Source organism: Castanea sativa, chromosome 5 (assembly GCF_040712315.1).
Source record: "Castanea sativa cultivar Marrone di Chiusa Pesio chromosome 5, ASM4071231v1".
NCBI lineage: Eukaryota > Viridiplantae > Streptophyta > Magnoliopsida > Fagales > Fagaceae > Castanea > Castanea sativa.
The window spans coordinates 74,745,816-74,765,067 of NC_134017.1; the positions used below are offsets into that span (position 1 = coordinate 74,745,816).

The 19,252-nt window shown below is 34.3% G+C and overlaps 2 protein-coding genes across 4 annotated transcripts; one reads left to right on the forward strand and one right to left on the reverse strand.

Moving 5' to 3' along the window:
• Nucleotides 1-6,481: 6,481 nt before the first annotated feature.
• LOC142636696 (equilibrative nucleotide transporter 3-like) lies at nucleotides 6,482-10,178 on the forward strand. Of its 3 annotated transcripts, XM_075810983.1 has the most exons (10): nucleotides 6,482-6,495; nucleotides 6,885-6,950; nucleotides 7,089-7,193; nucleotides 7,640-7,795; nucleotides 7,900-8,043; nucleotides 8,345-8,450; nucleotides 8,744-8,919; nucleotides 9,010-9,170; nucleotides 9,545-9,803; nucleotides 9,895-10,178. In XM_075810983.1, the coding sequence occupies exons 2-10, from the start codon at nucleotides 6,909-6,911 to the stop codon at nucleotides 10,003-10,005; spliced, it is 1,260 nt and encodes a 419-aa protein (XP_075667098.1). In that variant the 5' UTR covers nucleotides 6,482-6,495; nucleotides 6,885-6,908; the 3' UTR covers nucleotides 10,006-10,178. The 3 variants fall into 3 exon arrangements, with proteins under 3 accessions (XP_075667098.1, XP_075667095.1, XP_075667096.1); XM_075810980.1 differs by lacking the exon at nucleotides 6,482-6,495 and having other exon boundaries at nucleotides 6,502-6,950; nucleotides 7,086-7,193; XM_075810981.1 differs by lacking the exon at nucleotides 6,482-6,495 and having other exon boundaries at nucleotides 6,502-6,950.
• Nucleotides 10,179-10,532: 354 nt separating this feature from the next.
• On the reverse strand, nucleotides 10,533-13,730 carry LOC142635806 (isocitrate dehydrogenase [NADP]-like). Its single transcript, XM_075809887.1, has 9 exons — nucleotides 13,606-13,730; nucleotides 12,969-13,048; nucleotides 12,791-12,892; nucleotides 12,548-12,639; nucleotides 12,307-12,410; nucleotides 11,991-12,040; nucleotides 11,657-11,691; nucleotides 11,439-11,538; nucleotides 10,533-11,306 (listed from the first exon to the last, which is right to left on the reverse strand). Exons 1-8 carry the CDS (start codon nucleotides 13,728-13,730, stop codon nucleotides 11,485-11,487), a joined length of 642 nt encoding a protein of 213 aa, XP_075666002.1. The 3' UTR covers nucleotides 10,533-11,306; nucleotides 11,439-11,484.
• Between the last annotated feature and the right edge of the window lie 5,522 nt (nucleotides 13,731-19,252).

The window sequence follows — 19,252 nt, forward strand, 5'->3', positions numbered from 1 at the left end:
GAATTTATCTCAATAAAGCTTGTTAGTCTTTAGGAGCAGTGATAGGTATTGTCAATTTGTTTTATAGTAATTGTTATCATTAACCTGTAATTCCTCTTTAAGACTTTCTTTAAGACTTTCTCCTTCTCCCCATATATGTGTGTGTGTGTTAAAAATACTTAATATTCTAAAAAAAATATCTCAAACAACTTATAAATTGCAACCCAAATCAATCATACAATTACATAATCAAAGCATGAACCTATAACATAAATTACCTTCTGAATTACTACTTGAAATTTTCACAATTATTAATTGAAAGAGAATCGCCAAATTTAATTTTTAGAAAACATCAAGACAAGGTATAAGAATTTTTTTTTTTTTAAACTTCCGTAGAAAAAAATATTACCTACATTATTTCAACCCTTATGGAAAAGAAGGCTTACATGTAGCATACAAAACATGTTTAATTGACTTAGAGATTTAAAAATTAGTCAACCGACTATGGTAGAATTAAGGTTTCAAAATTTAAATAAAACAATTCTACAATAATAAAAAATTATTTTGCGATAAATATGATTATGAAATGCATTATTTTATATTAAACTAGCATATAACCCATGCAAATGCATTGATACATTTAAAATTAAGCAAAAATTTTATTATAAAAATATAAATAATTGGTCAAATTATTTTTTTTAATTAAACGTATTTAGTCATATGTTAAAATTCTTACCTAAATTTAATACTACTTATAATCATTTTTTTATTATTCTTAATAAGATAAAACGTGTGGTAATTTTTATTAGGGAAATGCTAATGAATGCTCTTAAGGCATTGGTTAATAATCCATTTAAAGAAAGTTTTTAAGTGAAAATAAAATAAAACAATTAATGTTTTGACAGTATTTTTCATTTTCCATAAAAATTGTGTCAAAACTTTCCTAAATTGAATTGTTAACCAATGCTCTAAGGACATTCGTTAGCATGACCATTTTTACTAAATACATATGATTGTTTTTTTTTTTAATTATAGTTCATTAATATTAAATTCTTAGTAATCTGCACTCATTAAGAGGGTCATTGGTAATGTTGTTCTAGTAACATTGTTTGTATTTTTTAGAAATACGTGTGGGTGAAAAAGTGTGTAGAAATAAGTGTAATGTTGTTTAAAAATAATCACGTACCAAACAGCCCCTAAATCACTTGACAAAAAGATTAAAAAATTTAAGTAAATAATTATGGTGTGGTCTCCACAAAATTGAATTCCAATTTTAAATTTTAATTGAACTTTCTCTAAATTTTACCTATTATTATATATATAGATATAGATTAGTTCAAATTACAAAATAATAATAAAAATGAGACTACTCTTAAAAAATAACCACGTACAACGCGCGAATCCGCGACTAGTGATTATTAAAACTTGAACAAAAGCCAAATGTGTCAATGATTTCAACGAAGGGCACAATACATATTATACCTTTAGAGACTACAGGTAAGATGCATGAAGATACGCATGACCAAAGAAAGAAAATCAATAAAACCAGGTACAAAAGAAATATGCATGTGCACGTTGAATAATAGCCAAGATCATCAAGGTTGTCCATATACCGTCCACAACAAGAAGTAAATTAAGATAATCTTCTAGAATGGCTGGCAGCATGTAAGAGAAAACCTTGAGTATAATCCAAGCCCAATTAAAAGAATCTATTCATAAGGGTGACACAAATCATATTGTACATAATGACACAACTTGCTTTCACACCCGTTGCCCACATATGAATGAATTTGCATCCATTAACCCGTGAAGGAAGCATTTATTGACCCAGCCAATGTGTCTAAAATACTTTGCTACTTTGCTAAGTTCATCCTTGTTGATGCCATCTAGTATTAGAAGTGAATGAACCCAAACCACGTTGTTGTGTTACAAGGACATATGGCAAACCATGGATATGGATATTGATGGGATGTGCTTTGTAGGGACGAATGGATGGACCAAATTACATAGCAGATTCCGTGTCGCCGAAAGAGCAACCAAACCGCAACTACAAAGCTTTCAAAGATGCACAGATGGTGTTCTTGGCGATGGTGGGGTCAATTTTCTTGAACCGATGAGCTATGAAAGGGTCTTGCCGCTTTGATGGATGGTAGCAGCAAGCGTGACTTTGACTAAAAATTGGAATACTGAAAATTGGAGTTTAAAAAATAATCTATATATATGTAGGACAGATGAATCTAGTGGCAAAACAATGGCATAGAAACGAACTCAGAGGAGAAACACTAAAGAAGACAAAGACCGCTTTTTAAACATACAGTAAGTACAGAAAATCATGACCACAAAAAGGTAGTTCTAATATGTTAAATATAAGTATTGATATATCATGTTAAATATACTATAATAAATATCATTATCTCCTCCGCTCTACTTACTATTTAAATTCCACGTGTTGGATCTCACTTATTAAAATGTAGTTTGAGTTAATACATGAGGAGGAGTGATAGAAGTATGTGATTAAATTATTAAATTTATCATATCTTAATAGTTTAAGTTTTTAGAATAATCAATAAAATAAAATAAAAATAACAAATTAAAAACACAAAACTAGAGTACATCAACCCAAAGCAAAGTTCTATAGAATACAAAAAAATCATTAACTTAAAAGTAGAAATGCAAGAAAAAAATTTAAAAGATTTTAAAAATCCACTAAAAAAAGAAAAATATATATATATGACGTAAATGCACTTTTAGTCTCTACATTTTGACTCGATTTCTATTTTAGTCCCTACATTTTACTTTTAACCATCTTAGTCCCTAAACCAATTAACGTGTGACATTTAAGTCTTTACCGTCACCCAACTAACAGAAAATGCTGACGTGGCTGACGGCACAGTAAAATAATAATTAAAAAATCTATTTTGGCATTAAAAAATTGTCACGTGAACATCTAAATTAATTTTAATTAAATAAAAAAATTAAAAACAAAAAATTACATCAATTGTGATCTAAGAACATAAGAACTTGTTCTTCAATGTTCTTCTTAAATCAATAAATAAACTCAACAGCGACATGACATCAAACCCAGAATCAAAGAGCAAACCTAGATTGAATATCAAATACATCAAACCCAACAACAACTTCAAACCCAACAACGACTTCAAACCCAAAATCAAAGAGCAAACCCAGCAACGACACTTTCCTTTATTTGAAATCCAAATAAAAAACAAACAAAATTTTTACTTTTTTTAGTTTTAAAGTGAACACCAGATTTTCACTACATAAATTTAGATCTGTGTTCATCTTCAACAATAACACAATGAACACAAACCCATATTTAAATATAACAACACACCCAAATTTTTTAGCATTTCTTGCCATTTCTTGTCAACCAAACACAAAAACAAAAACAAAAAAACACACACAAACCGTGGCAACCAATGGACTCAAGGTAGTGAAGAACTCCATCCTTGAACTTAGTTTGGTTTTAAGGAAAATTAAGATACACTTATACATTTTCTTGGCAACCAAACAAATTTTTCAGTTTCAGAAAAACAATATTCTAGATCTGACAACCAACCAAATTTTTGATGTCAATCCTAAGATCTAAACATTTTTCACAAACCCATCAAATCCCCTTATACACAAACCCAACAAATTCTCTATCACAAACCCAAAAAATTCCTTTCACAAACCCATATTATCCTTTTTCAAATTTATCAAAAATCCAAAACAAATACAGCAAACTCAACCCAGATAAAGAGAGAGAGATGAGAAAGTGAGGAGGGAAAGGGGTTTCCGATCTAACTGGAAACCCATATGATGGTGCTCGGAGTGAACTGGAGCTCGGAGGAGTTAGCAAGTTGGTAGACTAAGCGAACGAAAGCACGGCGGCCTTTCTGTTCCTTCTCCTTGTCGTCAAAGGCGTAGATGAGGTCTTTGAGTTGAGCGCCAGGGAGTTGGCCGGTACGAACGCCGAGGACGAAGCACCAAGATAGATTTCGTCGAAGATGAGAGAAGTGGAGAAACTTGCTTAAAGAGTTCAAGAAGGCTAAGCACCAAGATAGAGGGAGAAAGAAGAAAAAGAGGAAGAAAGAAAGAAGACTAAAGAAAGAAAGGGAGGCGGGAAAACTGAGAGAAAGATCTGGGGAAGAAGAAGAAAAAGAAACTAGGCACAAACATAACAGATCTAAGTTCCACCATTTTTTTGTTTTTAATTATGTTTTTTTGTTTTTTATAATTTTTAAAATTGATAAATTTATTTTTTAAGGTCAGAAGCTGATGTGGATGTTGATGTAGCATTTTTAATATTATTTTAATGAACACATCAGCATTTACTGTGCCAACAGTGCACTTCGTTTGCCACGTAAATTTTGCCGTTAGTTGAGTGACGGAAATGACCTAAATGTCAGGCGTTAATTGGTTTAGGGACTAAAAGTGGTAAAAATAGAATGTAGGGACCAAAATGGAAAAAGTGCAAAATATAGGGACTAAAAGTGTATTTACGCCTATATATATATATAAATGAGAGAGAACAAGGGTGAGAAGAGAAAAAATAAAAGGAAGATGCAAGGATAGAAGGAAAAAGTGATATTACAAGGTAGAGAGTAGTTGGGAGAATGATATGTTCCACACCATTTTTGCTCTCAAACTTTGCAGTCCCCCCTCTACTTTTATATAGCTATTAACTAAAGCTATTTTCTTTGCATCCATACTCTTGATAGGTTTTCTATTTTACCCATTTTGTGCATTGTGGTATATCATTTCTGATTAAATATGTTTTAATTACATCCCAAGCTTAGAAACCTGGAGAACAAGAAGCCTCGTGTCTCTTGATGATTAAGAATATCAATTTGCATGTATCTTACATTTATAGAAGCACACTCTCGTCCGAGTATGTTCAAGGTGAAAATCATATTCCATGACCCAAAAAAAGTACAAGATCATTTTAGTGCTATATTATTTTATTATAATATTTAATTGATTGGAAAGTTGATTTAAAACAAGATTATGGATTGTGAACCATTAATTATTTTAAATAATATAACATGGGAGGTTAGGAATTCCAAATACTAAAAATTATCTTTAAGACCACACAGGGTGTGGCTTGATGGTAAGAGTTCTTGTCTTAACATCCAAAGAGAAACAGTTTGAGCGATAGCTGCAGGAAAGCTCTACAGTACACATAATATTACTCATCATCGTCACGTGACATGGAGTTGATGAGCCCATACTAGAGACCTTTTTTTTATTCAGCGAAAAAAAAAAATTCAAATCTAAATCCTCTAAAAAATTTACACACCAAACCGATATCTAAATTGTAATAATTTATCAGGTAGGTGTAAGTTGTAATTATCTGTTGAGAAATGGGTTTAAAAGAGTTGAATAAAACTCTAAATTATTTTTATCAGGCTTTACAAAATAATTTAAACTCAACGACCCAACCCAATTGGTGTTTAGAGTTGTCACGTTGGGTTGGCTTCTACCTTTATAATGCTATCATGGGGTTGGCTTGCTTTTCAGTCATGAGAGCTGTGACAACTTGTAATAACAAGATAGAGAAATGCAACAAAAGACAAGAGAAGAGTAGTCATGGAATATGAGTCCATCTCCTACCATGGTTTGACTAGTATTTATAGTTCCACTATTTTTTTATGAATTATATTTATATAGTTCATCTGTGAAGCTTTAGTATCATAAATAATAAAATATTTTGAGAAAACGGTACCGTGATCCCATGGATCTACCCACAAGGAAAGATAATATATCTTTTTATACATATAAGTAATAATAACGAAAGATAATATAAAATTAAAGTATTTAAATAAAATTTTGGGGAAAAAAACCTACTATATATATATATTTGGAAAAACAGTATAAACCATAGAATAACCCTCTAACTAAATGCTTGTGGGGTGTGGGGGGCAAGGGTCGAGATTCAAATCTCAAAGAGGAAGCTTCATACACATATATACTTAGATTATGCTAGATTAGAATTTCTTGCTTGTATCAAAAAAAAAAAATATATATATATATATATATATATTATATATAAAAGTTAGTGGGTTCCAGTTAGTTCAATTAGTAAAGTCTCTAATAGTTGCATAAGAAATTTGGAGTTCAATCCCTGCCTACACCAAAAACTGATTGATGTCTTGGTGTAGGCAGGGATTACTACTATAGTAGATTCCTTTGCTTTTTAACATTTGTTCTTACTTGAATTTTATTCCATTGATTGACTATACATTTGAGCTAATCATCCAAAACTTTAATTCACTAGTCAAAACTCACCCACAAAGATTCTTTGGCTATCCTTTTGATTCATTAGTCATTCATCAATCGCGACCACCTTCTGTCCTTTCATGATTCTAAACCAAAAGAATTTTAGTTCTTTTTCTTTTTCTTTATAAAATTATATGGTCGACACCCATTTTTGCTTTCAAACTTTGCAGTCCACCTCCATACTTTTATATAACTATTAACTAAGGCTCCTTTCTTTGCTTCCATACTCTTGATAAGGTTTCTATATCCCTCTTTTGCATTATAGTATGCATTTCCTTTTGTATAATTTCAAGCCTTTGTTTTAATACAGTGAAAAGTGAACATTTAGTTCATGGTTTTTACTCCTTTTGCATTCTCAAAGCCATTCCTACCGCTTTTTTTAATCTTCTTTGAAAGTTTTGTACTTGGAAGGAGCTAGTTACTGCTCAAAACCCATAAACAAGGCTTGTTGAAACTCATGCTTGCATTTATTTTTTTATTATAAGTAGGCTGCATAAATGTAGATGTTTATTCCCATAATCATGCTATGATAACTCTTCAGTTTATAGCTCTTCCTTCAATGTTTTGTTTGCTTCCAATGGACCATTTTAAGTATCAGTTACAATAAAAGTATATAACTATTGCAGAGTCTTGACTCGTGACAAATAGCCATGACTATTTCTGTAGAAACTAAGGCTCCAACAAGGCTTGAGGTTTGTACTTCACACATTGTTTCATTGCTAGAACATTAACTTGGGGGATTTTGCAAATTTTCAAAGAAGAGACTGAGTGGAATTTATTTCAATCAGAACATTTATATCTAATATTTAATTAATACCTGTAATAAGCAGGGAAAGCATAGAGCAATTGTAGTTTGTTTCTTTCTCGGGCTTGGGTCTCTTGTGTCATGGAGTAGTATGCTGATAATTGGAGATTACTACTATCAGTTGTTCCCGGTAAGTCATGCTTATTTCAATATATTTTTTGAGGCTAAAGATGACTGCATAAACTGTTCCCTTTAGATATTGTACAAGTGCTTTAATCTTTTGAAGCAAGGAAGACACTACAGCTTTTTGGAATTCAATGTTGATAATGTATGAGAAGGGGCAGGCTCAACTGAAACTTTTTTTTTACTTTTATTTGGTTTATATTTTATTTTATATATGCCCTATGAAAACCTAGAAAACTAAAATTGGGGGGGGGGGGGGGGGTGAAATTATTATTAAACCATGAGTTCTATGTTATAATTGCTGAGAGCCTAAAAATGGAGGTACCTATTCCTGTTTTACAAAATAGTTTTTAAGGAAAAAACTATTGTTTATGGCATTCTGTACTTCATTTGATTTATTGTAATGAGTTTTGAGATTAATTAGACTTACAAGGTTTTCCCTCTCTTTGGAAGAAATACCATCCTTCAAGGGTACTTACGCTTGTGTATCAACCATTCGCGCTTGGAACAATGGCTATACTAGCATACAATGAATCAAAGATTAATACTAGGAAGCGCAACATATTTGGATACACTCTTTTCTTTGCAAGCACTTTGTTAGTCTTAGTTGTAAGTACAGCTTTTCTCATTTTATATTCTTAATTTTGGCCATTTAATACTTGTAATTCATATTGCATCCATTGTAATTTCCCTTCCTACATGTTTGGTGACAGTTGGATTTCGCCTCATCAGGGAAAGGTGGAATTGGACCTTTTATTGGTTTATGTGTGCTTTCTGCTTGTTTTGGAGTTGCAGATGCCCATGTTCAAGGTGGAATGCTTGGAGACTTGTCTTTTATGTGCCCTGAATTCATTCAGGTTGACATTCTCAAGAGTTCTTTTTATGTCCCTAAATTTTAGTCCGTGAGTTTTTATAATCACTAAAGTTTAAAGTAGTCATTTTTAGTCCCTATGGAGTGATGACATGTCAGTTTTAGTTTGGCCATGTAATATAAGGACTAAAAGTGATCATTTTAAACTTTAAGAAATAAAATCTCTCGTGAGCAGAACTTTAGGAAATCAATAATATATTTGAGCCGAATGTTTTCAACAATTTTCATTGTCGTCTTCATCTGTTTAACCTTAACTTTAATACATGTCCATTGTTTATGCTCTGCAGTCTTTCCTTGGTGGTCTAGCTGCATCAGGGGCTCTGGCCTCTGGTTTGAGGCTGCTCACAAAAGTATCCTTTGAGAAAACTGATAACGGGCTTCGCAAGGGGGCTAGTATGTTGCTCTTATTTTACTAATAGTCGACTGTTATGGTTTTCACAATTTCGCTCATATGTAGTCATTGCTGATTTGATGGAAAATGATGTTCCTTACTAGTTTGTGCTGTTTCAAATTTCAATCTTTCTGATACGCTATTATTATTAGTATTGAGAAGCCAACAATATGGGGTTGAATTTAAGCGTACAGGAAAAGGAAATTGAGCTTCACTAAATTGCATAAAATAAAATTCTTGGTTTTATATAAACTTTCTGAAGCTAAGATGACTAAAAAACATCTTTATTTTGCAGCACTGTTCCTTGCAATTTCCACATTCTTTGAGTTTCTGTGTATTCTGCTCTATGCAATTGTCTTCGCTAAACTGCCAATAGTGAAGTACTATCGCTCAAAGGCAGCATCAGAAGGATCAAAAACTGTATCATCTGACCTTGCTGCTGCTGGCATCCAAACAAACTCAAACCAAGGAGTAATGCACCTTCTCTTTAACCTCATAATGCATCATGTTCAATGAAGTTTTGAGATTGCAATATCGTAATGGCCTTAGAAATTTTCACAGGATGAAGATGGCGCAAAACAACTAGAGCGCTTCAGCAATAAGCAATTGTTCTTTCAGAATGTAGATTATGCAATTGGCCTATTTCTGATTTATGTGTTAACATTGTCAATTGTCCCCGGCTTCTTGTATGAAAATACTGGAACACATGGGCTAGGCTCATGGTAAGTGCTCAATTATCAGAGGAACATTTGGTTTACTTTTTCAAATGATGGTAGTTGAATGAGTAAATGTTTTTCACTGTATTCTAACTGAGCCTGCTTATCAAAAACCATCATTTCCATTTTTAATTTCAATAAAAACAAGTAACATTTGGATATATATACTCCATTAGTCCAGTTCTTTAACATTATCATTCCCTAAATGATTTCTTTGCAGCTTTCAATTGTTTCAAATTGCACTTTGAATGAAGTTTGCAGTTTCAAACCATAGTATTGTTTCTATGCCTAGCTATGTGCTAGTTGCCTACATGTTTGCCTCATCTAGTGAACTAAAAAAGTGAAACTACAATACTAGCACATTGATGATGATCTTTCAGGTATTCACCTGTTCTGATTGCAATGTACAATGTCTGGGATCTGATATCAAGATACATTCCTCTCATCAAAAGCCTGAAGTTAGAATCAAGGAAGGGCCTTATGATCGCAATTCTTTCTCGTTTCTTATTTATCCCAGCATTCTACTTTTGCGCAAAATATGGTGATAAGGGATGGATGATCCTGCTGACATCCTTATTGGGAGTATCTAATGGCTACCTTACTGTCTGTGTCCTTACAGTGGCACCCAAAGGTTACAAGGTTAGTTGACATAGCATGCTACATAATGTGCAGTAAATATAAGTTTTCAAGTGATTCCTGTTTAATATTTATTGGTTTCATTGTTTTGTAGGGACCTGAGCAAAATGCTTTGGGCAATTTGCTTGTGTTGTGTCTTTTATGCGGTTTATTTGCAGGAGTAGCTCTTGATTGGTTGTGGCTCATAGGTAAAGGACGGTTTTAGAGATCCAAGTTACTGTTGTAAAAGATGAAGCAAAGTCAGTTCCTCTTGACCATTTATCACTTAACAGAATGAAAATCATTAGATGAATAGCCAAATGCTAAACTTTATGCATTGTATTAGATGAATACCCAAATGCTAAACTTTCTGCATTGGAATTATATTGTTGATTATATAGCCATGATCTTTTCTAATTTTGTTTAAATAATTAAAAACCTCATAAATAAACTTTACGCATTTGAATTACTTTGTTAATTTTATTGCCATCACATTTTCTAATTTTGTTTAAATTATCAATAACCTCATAATTAAACTTGACAGAGGCACAGGAAATTTTATGAACCAAACAATATTGTGTCCCATGCAAGAAATATGGAGTAAGACCATAGAATTGAGTTGAGCAGGACACAACATATAATCCATTGCAACTGATTTATTGCTTAGTCACGCCAAAGCAGGGACACAACTTCCTTACATAAATCTAAATTATAAAAATAAAATGAGCCTCGTTAAAATATAGTTTTACCTAAAAAATAAGTGATGCTTTAAAAATGTGTGCAAGTAAATAAGCTAAAAGAAATAGTTGATGGCAAATAGGCTTTTCTCACAGCAAATCCGTATTCTTGCAAAAATACTCCATACATGCCTTTTCTTAATGACGGTAGTGATACAGCTGAAAATGGAACATATGTTTGCAGCTAGGGTTCAAAATTCTGTAGCAATTAACATATACAACCAAGACATACACATAAATGCAGTCTGTATCTATATCATTAAAAAATAACAAGTAAAAGTTGTCCCCAACTAATCAAATTAGACTCTAGATGATCATTTATGTGTATTTTGACGCTGCGACAGAATAACCCTATACAAAAACATGAAAGATTTTCTATACATAAAAACTAACATTAGTAGAAGTAACATTTTTTTATAAGTAACATCAGTAGAAGTAATAAAAAATGGCATGTCAATTAGGGAAGTAACTAAGAGCATGACTTTAGATAGCATAGAATGGAAGAAAAGAATTCATATAGCCGATCCAATCTAATCTATTAAGGATCCATAGCCGACCCCAAATATTGGGACTAAGGTGTTGTTGTTGTTGTTGTTGTTGTTGTTGTTGTATATAAACTAAGCACAACAGCATAACTTTCAAAAGAAATAGCCTTTGACAGCAATTACTTGTACCCATGAATAAGAAGTTCAAGATCCTTCGTCATCTTCCCTGATTTGACTGTTCCAACACATGCTGCTCCCAGTTTCACAGTAAATCCAAAAGTTGTGTGTTGTCATCCAACTTTGCCCTGATAACATTGATTTGCTCAATTTTCGCATGATGATTTAAATAATAAGAAAAATCCAATTCCTAAAACTTCAAATTCACAGAACTAAAATTATACAAAACAAATCAATAAAACAAGAAATTAATCTGATACCTGTGTGCAAGACCTCGTGTTCAAGCAAATATTGATGCTATGCTGTTTATGCTGGTTTCACCACCTCTCTGATGGAGCCAGTAATAGTGGTCATTGTCACCTGAAACCCAAGTCCAACTTCACATGTATTAGAAGTGAAAAATGGACCAAAAAGAAAGGCTTAAAAAAATAATTTTAAAAAAATCAGCAAAAATAAAAATGAGAACAGCAAAACATACCAGCACTGATGTCAGCAGCCCAAGAGATCCAAATCCTGTACCAATGGCAAGAGTTTTTATCGTAAACTAGATGAATAACTTAACACTCAGTTAGGACACTCCAAGAGCAAGAAACTTTTCACACAATTTCCGCGTTGATACAAACATTGGGCAAATCAATCACTCTACATTGCGATCATAGTTTCTGCAAGTCCACAAAACCTCCTTCACTTTAAGAACCTAAGCTACCATATTATCAGTGATGGTATTCATACCTAGCAATTCAACCACATAAGTTGATGACAAACAACTTAAACTTCATAAAGTAATTAGCATGATGAACTGGATATCTCACCATATCCTTGCAGCATCAAATTTAGATTTCCATTGAGTTTCATGGACTTCCTGAAATATGTCATTGAATCTTCATGAAATTCGCATGATAAGAAACTAGCAATACATAATAAGTAAGACAGACGCTAAATGTCCACATGGAAGAAAAAAGGCCATGCCTCTCGATGCATAATTAGTAAGATAGACTCTAAAGTTCCACATAGAAGAAAAAAGGCCATGCCTCATATTAAGGTAAAAGAGAGTCTTTGATAATTCAGTTGGAACAAAATTGAACAGAATTGGAATACAAAAGAAAGTCTAACAAGGTAACAGTATACCCTCCATCATATTTCTTAAGAACGGTGTTTTTAGTACTAAGATAAAGTAGCCACCTTTTCTGGTAAGCAGTATTCATTGATGCCTCAGCAAAAGCATGAATGGACTGTTTTCAAAAAAATAATAATAAACAATAAATAATAATAATAACACTAAAAACACTCCTCTAGCAAGTCAAATTCAGGTCAGGCACCAAGTATGAAAGAAACAAAGGAAAAAGAATAGCATTTGTGAGATCTGAACCTCATCAGTGTTATACATGGACAAGGCTACACCTCCAGCACCAGTAAAGTTGAAAACCTCTAACTCTTTCTTCTCATCATGTTTATCCAGTACTGCAGAAATTTCAGTTTCCCTTAATAGGTTGATTACATACGAAGGCATTGACAGAAATATAGAACTGAAAAAACTAAGCCATAACAAGTCTCTATAAAAAATGAAACTAATAAGATCATTGAAAAGCTGTCAACTGGGAGAGGATTTTACCAAATACCAATTTAAGTTTTCTGGATCCTGGTATAACTGTATCAGTTGCCCTGTACTGATCACCAAAAGCATGACATTTAATGTACATAGGCTCAGTCCAACCTGACAAAGAAAACCAAGTTAATCTGGGCCCTTGGCTTTTTAATATTACAAACCAAATCAAGAAAACATTACAAACCTCTTTCAAGATGGGGGATGTTTTTGCAGATATTTGGTTCTTTGAAAAGAGTACCTGGTGTAAATGGAAAGCACAGTGACCTCTTTCATCAAATAAAAATCTGAAGCAAATAACAAGAAAAAACAAAACAAAAAACCATTACCATGGGTTTGGGTAAAGAATTTATATTTGCACAGAGAAAAGAATGGGGTTTAAAACCCACCATTTATCAATTTCATTGTTTCGTTATCATATATAAATACAAGGAAATAGTACCAATATCTACGTAAAATTCCATGTTTAAAAAATTCTGAAATTCCTTGACCAGTTATTGCTCTACTTTATCAAATTTATAAGAAAGGAGGGGGGGACCCTGAATCCAATCAAATACTTATTGCTCTGTATAAAAATACCATGTGGCCATGTTTTGCTGAAAATTATATATATATATATATATATATATATATATATATATATATATGTATGTATGTATGTATATGTCAGGCTCAATTAAAGTTTGCCCAAATTAAATTGAGGATATTAAACTGAAAAGCCCATCAGAAGAGCGAATTTGGGTGATTTTGATGCAATTAATTGAAATGAGGAACAACAAAGTTTCCACAAAGACGACTAAGGTAGTGAATCTAGTGGTGCTGACTTTGAACAAGGCTGTGGCATAGCATGGGGTATTTCAGTCAGTGACAAGTTGACCAAGGTCATACGAGCCAGAGTATTTACAGCTGGGGATGACGTGGGAGCTGGAGACAAGCTGGTAGGGGCCATGGAGATGGGAAGGAGGTATTGAATAACTAGCAAGTGAGCGAGAAACGTGGAGGAGTTTAGAAACAACTACTGAATAGGCAGAATTTGTAAATCGAAATTTAAGAACTGAATTTCTGGCTAAAATTCTATACAGAATTTAGAATTTCTTCCTACAGCACATCCAAACAAGGAATTTTATTTTATTTAAATTTAAATTCTGTCATACCCCTAAATTCTGTTTACAAATTAACTAAGTAGCCTCCACATTATTTGACAACAAGACACAGCATTTAACAACTGTACAAGCAAGCTATTTAAATAACAAAAATAAGGACAAGCAATTACAATCTCTTTCTTTGTGACAGCTCTAATACATTGTTCAAAAAGAAAATAAGCATTAATGGACACAGCAACAAGCCACATTTTGTTGAAGATGGTAATCATTTTTTTTCCTTATAGGTAAGAGTAATTATATTAAAAAAAAATTAAAAAAAACTACTTCACGCACAATGGGCACAAAGTAGACTAAAGAATTACAGAAATAACAGGTGGAGGGTAAAGAAGTTTAGTCAAGATTTGTTGCAGAAATAAAGTACTTTTGCCCTATAAGTTATGTTAATATTTCATTTGAAAATTAAAAGAAAGGTTACATTTAAAAAAGACAACTTAAACAAGCTTCATACCCCCCATCTTTATACAATAATTTTTTTTTAGGAAGCATAGCAGCCAATCATAATCTTTGCAATCATATATTATCCCTTTTCAAATTTATCAAAAATCTGAAACAAATACAACAAACTCAACCCAGATAAAGAGAGAGAGATGAGAAAGTGAGGAGGGAAAGGGGTTTCCGATCTAACTGGAAACTCATATGATGGCGCTCAGAGTGAACTGGAGCTCAGAGGAGTTAGCAAGTTGGTAGACTAAGCGAACAAAGGCATGGCGGCCTTTCTGTTCCTTCTCCTTGTCGTCAAAGGCGTAGATGAGGTCTTTGAGTTGAGCACCAGGGAGTTGGCCGGTGCAAACGCCGAGGACGAAGCATCAAGATAGATTTCGTCGAAGATGAGAGAAGTGGAGAAACTTGCTTAAAGAGTTCAAGAAGGCTAAGCACCAAGATAGAGGGAGAAAGAAGAAAAAGAGGAAGAAAGAAAGAAGACTAAAGAAAGAAAGGGAGGCGGAGAAACTGAGAGAAAGATCTAGGGAAGAAGAAGAAAAAGAAACTAGGCACAAACATAACAGATCTAAGTTCCACCATTTTTTTTGTTTTTAATTATGTTTTTTTGTTTTTTATAATTTTTAAAATTGATAAATTTATTTTTTAAGGTCAGATGCTGATGTGGAAGCTAACGTAGATGCTGATGTAACATTTTTAATATTATTTTAATGAACACATTAGCATTTACTGTGCCAACAGTGCACTTTGTTTGCCACGTCAGCTTTTGCCGTTAGTTGAGTGACGAAAATGACCTAAATGTTAGGCGTTAATTGGTTTAGGGACTAAAAGTGGTAAAAATAAAATGTAGGGACTAAAATGAAAAAAATGCAAAATGTAGGAACTAAAAGTGCATTTACGCCTATATATATATATGAATGAGAGAGAACAAGGGTGAGAAGAGAAAATATAAAAGGAAGATGCAAGGATAGAAGGAAAAAGTGACATTACAAGGTAGAGAGTAGTGAGGAGAATGATATGTTCCACACCATTTTTGCTCTCAAACTTTGCAATCCCCCCTCTACTTTTATATAGCTATTAACTAAAGCTATTTTCTTTGCATCCATGCTCTTGATAGGTTTTCTATTTTACCCATTTTGTGCATTATGGTTGTAGAAAGGGAAAATTCCCGACCTATCACAAGTTGGCACATCATACTACCAAGTCCACAAAATACAACCAATTACAAAGCGCCACGTACTGCTGCTAGGTTTTGCCATCACTATTCAGAAACCAATAGAAATTTGTCAAGTGTCATTGAAATAAAGGCATGAAGCACATCAGCATGCGTAAGCAATGACACAAGCAGCCCTACACGTGTAAGCGATGACACAAGCAATCTAACATGTGTAAGCGATGACATAAGCAGACCAATCAAGCTGTGACATGTGTCACCAATCATACTCTGCCACGTGTCGCTCACCCACCTCCAAACTCCTATAAATAGAAGCCTTCCTAAGATATTTGGCCGGACAAAAAAAAGATATCTTAAGTTTAGAAATCCAGAAACTCTGCCGGAATCAAACCCCGAAGCCTCCAAGAATTTCAAGAACTTCAACCTCGAATACAGACAACATTCGAAGCAAAATCATCCAAACTACTCGTTCAGGTCTCAAAGGTCACTAGAATCAAGCTCAAAAGCCTCCAAAAATCTCAACAAACCACAAATCAGCGAAGCTCTAAGGATTCTAGCCTCTAAAGCCCTGAAGAACTTCCACCACAAACCTTCAGAAAAGAAGAACACACGAAGAACACACAAAGAACGTGAAGAACAAAGAATTTCTAACAAGCTCATAGCTAGAGATTCATTGTAATTTTGTTTTAAAGATCTTCGATCCATTCCTCAGCCAAATTGAAGGATATCTTGTGTTCGAATTAAAATCACATCACCACAATTCCAATCAACAAATCTTTCAAGGAAATCAAATCAGAGGATCACTCTTTTGTAATTACAGAGAATTGTACCACATATTCATCAATACAAATTCGCATTTGTGAAACTATTTTACTTGTTTGATTTATTTCGAACTAAGAATTTAGTCGTCTACAAATTCTGGCATGCCCAGTAGGACATCTCTGCCTCTCATCTCTTTCTCTTTTAAAAGAAAAGAAATTCGATTTGCTACTAGCTTCGATGGCCTCTAACAAGAATGCTCAAAAAACGGTGAGGGATGCTTCCGTTGCAGATGATTATGTCAGCCCAATCACTCGTAGTCGATCCAAAGCTCTTGATCAACCGCAACCTCAATCAACCAAAGAAAGCAAGATTCATAATACCATCTCTCTGGACTTTCTTGCAAAAAGGAAAGCTACCGCTAAGGATTCATCTATCTCGAAAGATTTTGAGATCAATGATGAATCATCCCCAACAAAGACCTTTTCTATCAACTCTTCACCTGTGATGAGAAACTTAAGGAGCAAAATGCCTTTGACTCATCCTGTCTCATCGTTTTCTCCATCATATCTAGAGGTCATGCCAGTAATGATGACCAACACCTCTACTATGGAAGAAAAATGGCTGAAATGGAACAAACGGTCACCCTTCTCACAAAAGCACTTGAAGATAAGGATGTCCAAATTGCAACCCTGATGAACAAACTGGCAGTCCAAGATTCGCGTGAATCAAATCTTGACCTTGAGCACCCTCCTAGCTTTACCTTGAAGGGAGAAAACGCTAGGGGTGATAAGGGAAAAAGAGGTGAAGGCACTTCTCAACAAGGACATTCCACCTCAATGGCCTCGATATCTGTCCAACAATTGCAGGACATGATAACGAACACCATACAAGCACAATATGGAGGTTCTTCCACACATTCTCTCATATATTCAAAACCCTATACGAAGCGCATTGACAATATGAGAATGCCAAATGGGTATCAACCCCCCAAGTTCTTGCAATTTGATGGCAAAGGAAACCCTAAGCAACACGTTGCTCACTTTGTAGAAACCTGTGAGAACGTAGGGACTCAAGGAGGCCTCTTTGTACAGTAGTTTGTTCGTTCACTGAAAGGGAATGCCTTTGATTGGTATACGGACTTAGAACCTGAGTCAATTAATAGTTGGGAACAGTTGGAAAGGGAGTTCCTTAACCGGTTTTACAGCACGCGTCGCACGGTAAGCATGATGGAGCTTACCAATACTAAGCAGTGGAAAGACGAGCCCGTTGTTGACTATATCAATCGGTGGCGTTCTTTGAGTCTAGATTGTAAAGATAGACTGTCTAAAATATCTGTTGTAGAAATGTGCATCCAAGGCATGCACTGGGGACTTCTGTACATCCTGCAAGGGATAAAGCCCTGAACATTCGAAGAATTGGCAACTCGTGTGTATGACATGGAATTGAGTATCTCTTGCCATGGAAATATGAAACCTCCCGTACCTGAAGAAAAGAAAGAAAGGCGAGAAATAAAGAAAAATGACAGGAATACGAAAAGTAATTTCAAAGACTCCATGAATAACAACCCTGCCCCAATCAAAATTTCAACAGGAAATGTGAAGGCTAATGAGAAGAGGCCTGAGGGAGGCCAACGACGCGAGACGTGTCGCTCATCACTCAAGGAATGGGAACAAAAGGTGTATCCTTTCCTTGATGCTGATATGCCCGAAATGCTAGAACAATTGCTCAACTTGAAATTAATTGAATTGCCAGAATGCAAACGACTAGAAGAGGTAGGAAAGGTTGATGACCCGAACTATTGTAAGTATCATTGCATCATAAGTCATCCAATCCAAAAATGCTTTATTCTTAAAGAACTCATCATGAAGCTAGCCAAGGAAAGGAAAATCGACTTAGATGTTAGTGATGTTGCTCAGTCAAACCTTGTAACATTTGCTTACGGGTCACCTAGTTGCATGTCTCCAACTACTAAGTAGGGGGTAAATACCACGTTCATCCAATTTGGTTCTTTGGAACCTGTTCAAATTCAGCTCTCACAAAAAGCAACTGATTATAACTCAAATGATGATAAAAAGTCAACACTGGATGAGGAAGAGGGTTGGACGTTGGTTACTCGTAAGAGATGGAAGAAGAGACGAGTATTCCCTCTTCATTTGATCACCCAAGATTTCAGAAGAGCACAAAACCAAATTCAGCCGCAATCAAGAAGAAAGAATGATAAAAGGAAAGAAAGACTAAGAACGAAAATGAATGATGATTCGGCACAAACCCAAAAATTTTGAAGTCTCGTCACATTGGAAGAATTCTTCCCCATAAAATTCTTTCAAAACAAGTCAGCAGAGGCTGTTCACACGGTCTCTCGTTGCGAAGTTGATGAAAAACAAAAAGGTGTTGACCATGGTAGTTCAAATGAGACTTTCTCATCTTTAGAACAACTCAAATCTTAGGTTGATAAAGTTGAACCCTCGCAATCCTCCACCTCACCAAAAGAAGGGATCACCCAAGCTCTTGAAGAGCCAAAGATTTACACTCCTTGTACCAATACACTTCAACAAACACAGGAATGTTGTGTGTGCTCTCCAGACTTAACTTTCACTGACGAGGATCTATTGTTATGCTCTAAGCCTCACAATCGTCCACTTTATGTCTCTAGTTATGCTCGTGAACAAAAGATTGATCGCATTCTCATTGATGGAGGTTCAGCTATTAATATACTACCGAAAATGAAAATGAGACGACTTGGTCTTGCTATGGAGGAATTATCGCACAATCACTTGGTCATACAAGGTTTTGACCAAGGAGGACAACGTACCATCGGCATGATACACTTGGAGTTAATTATTGGAGAATTGACAAGCAATGTTTTGTTCCATGTCATTGATGCCAAGACAACCTACAACATGTTGTTAGGACGTCCATGGATCCATGGGAACG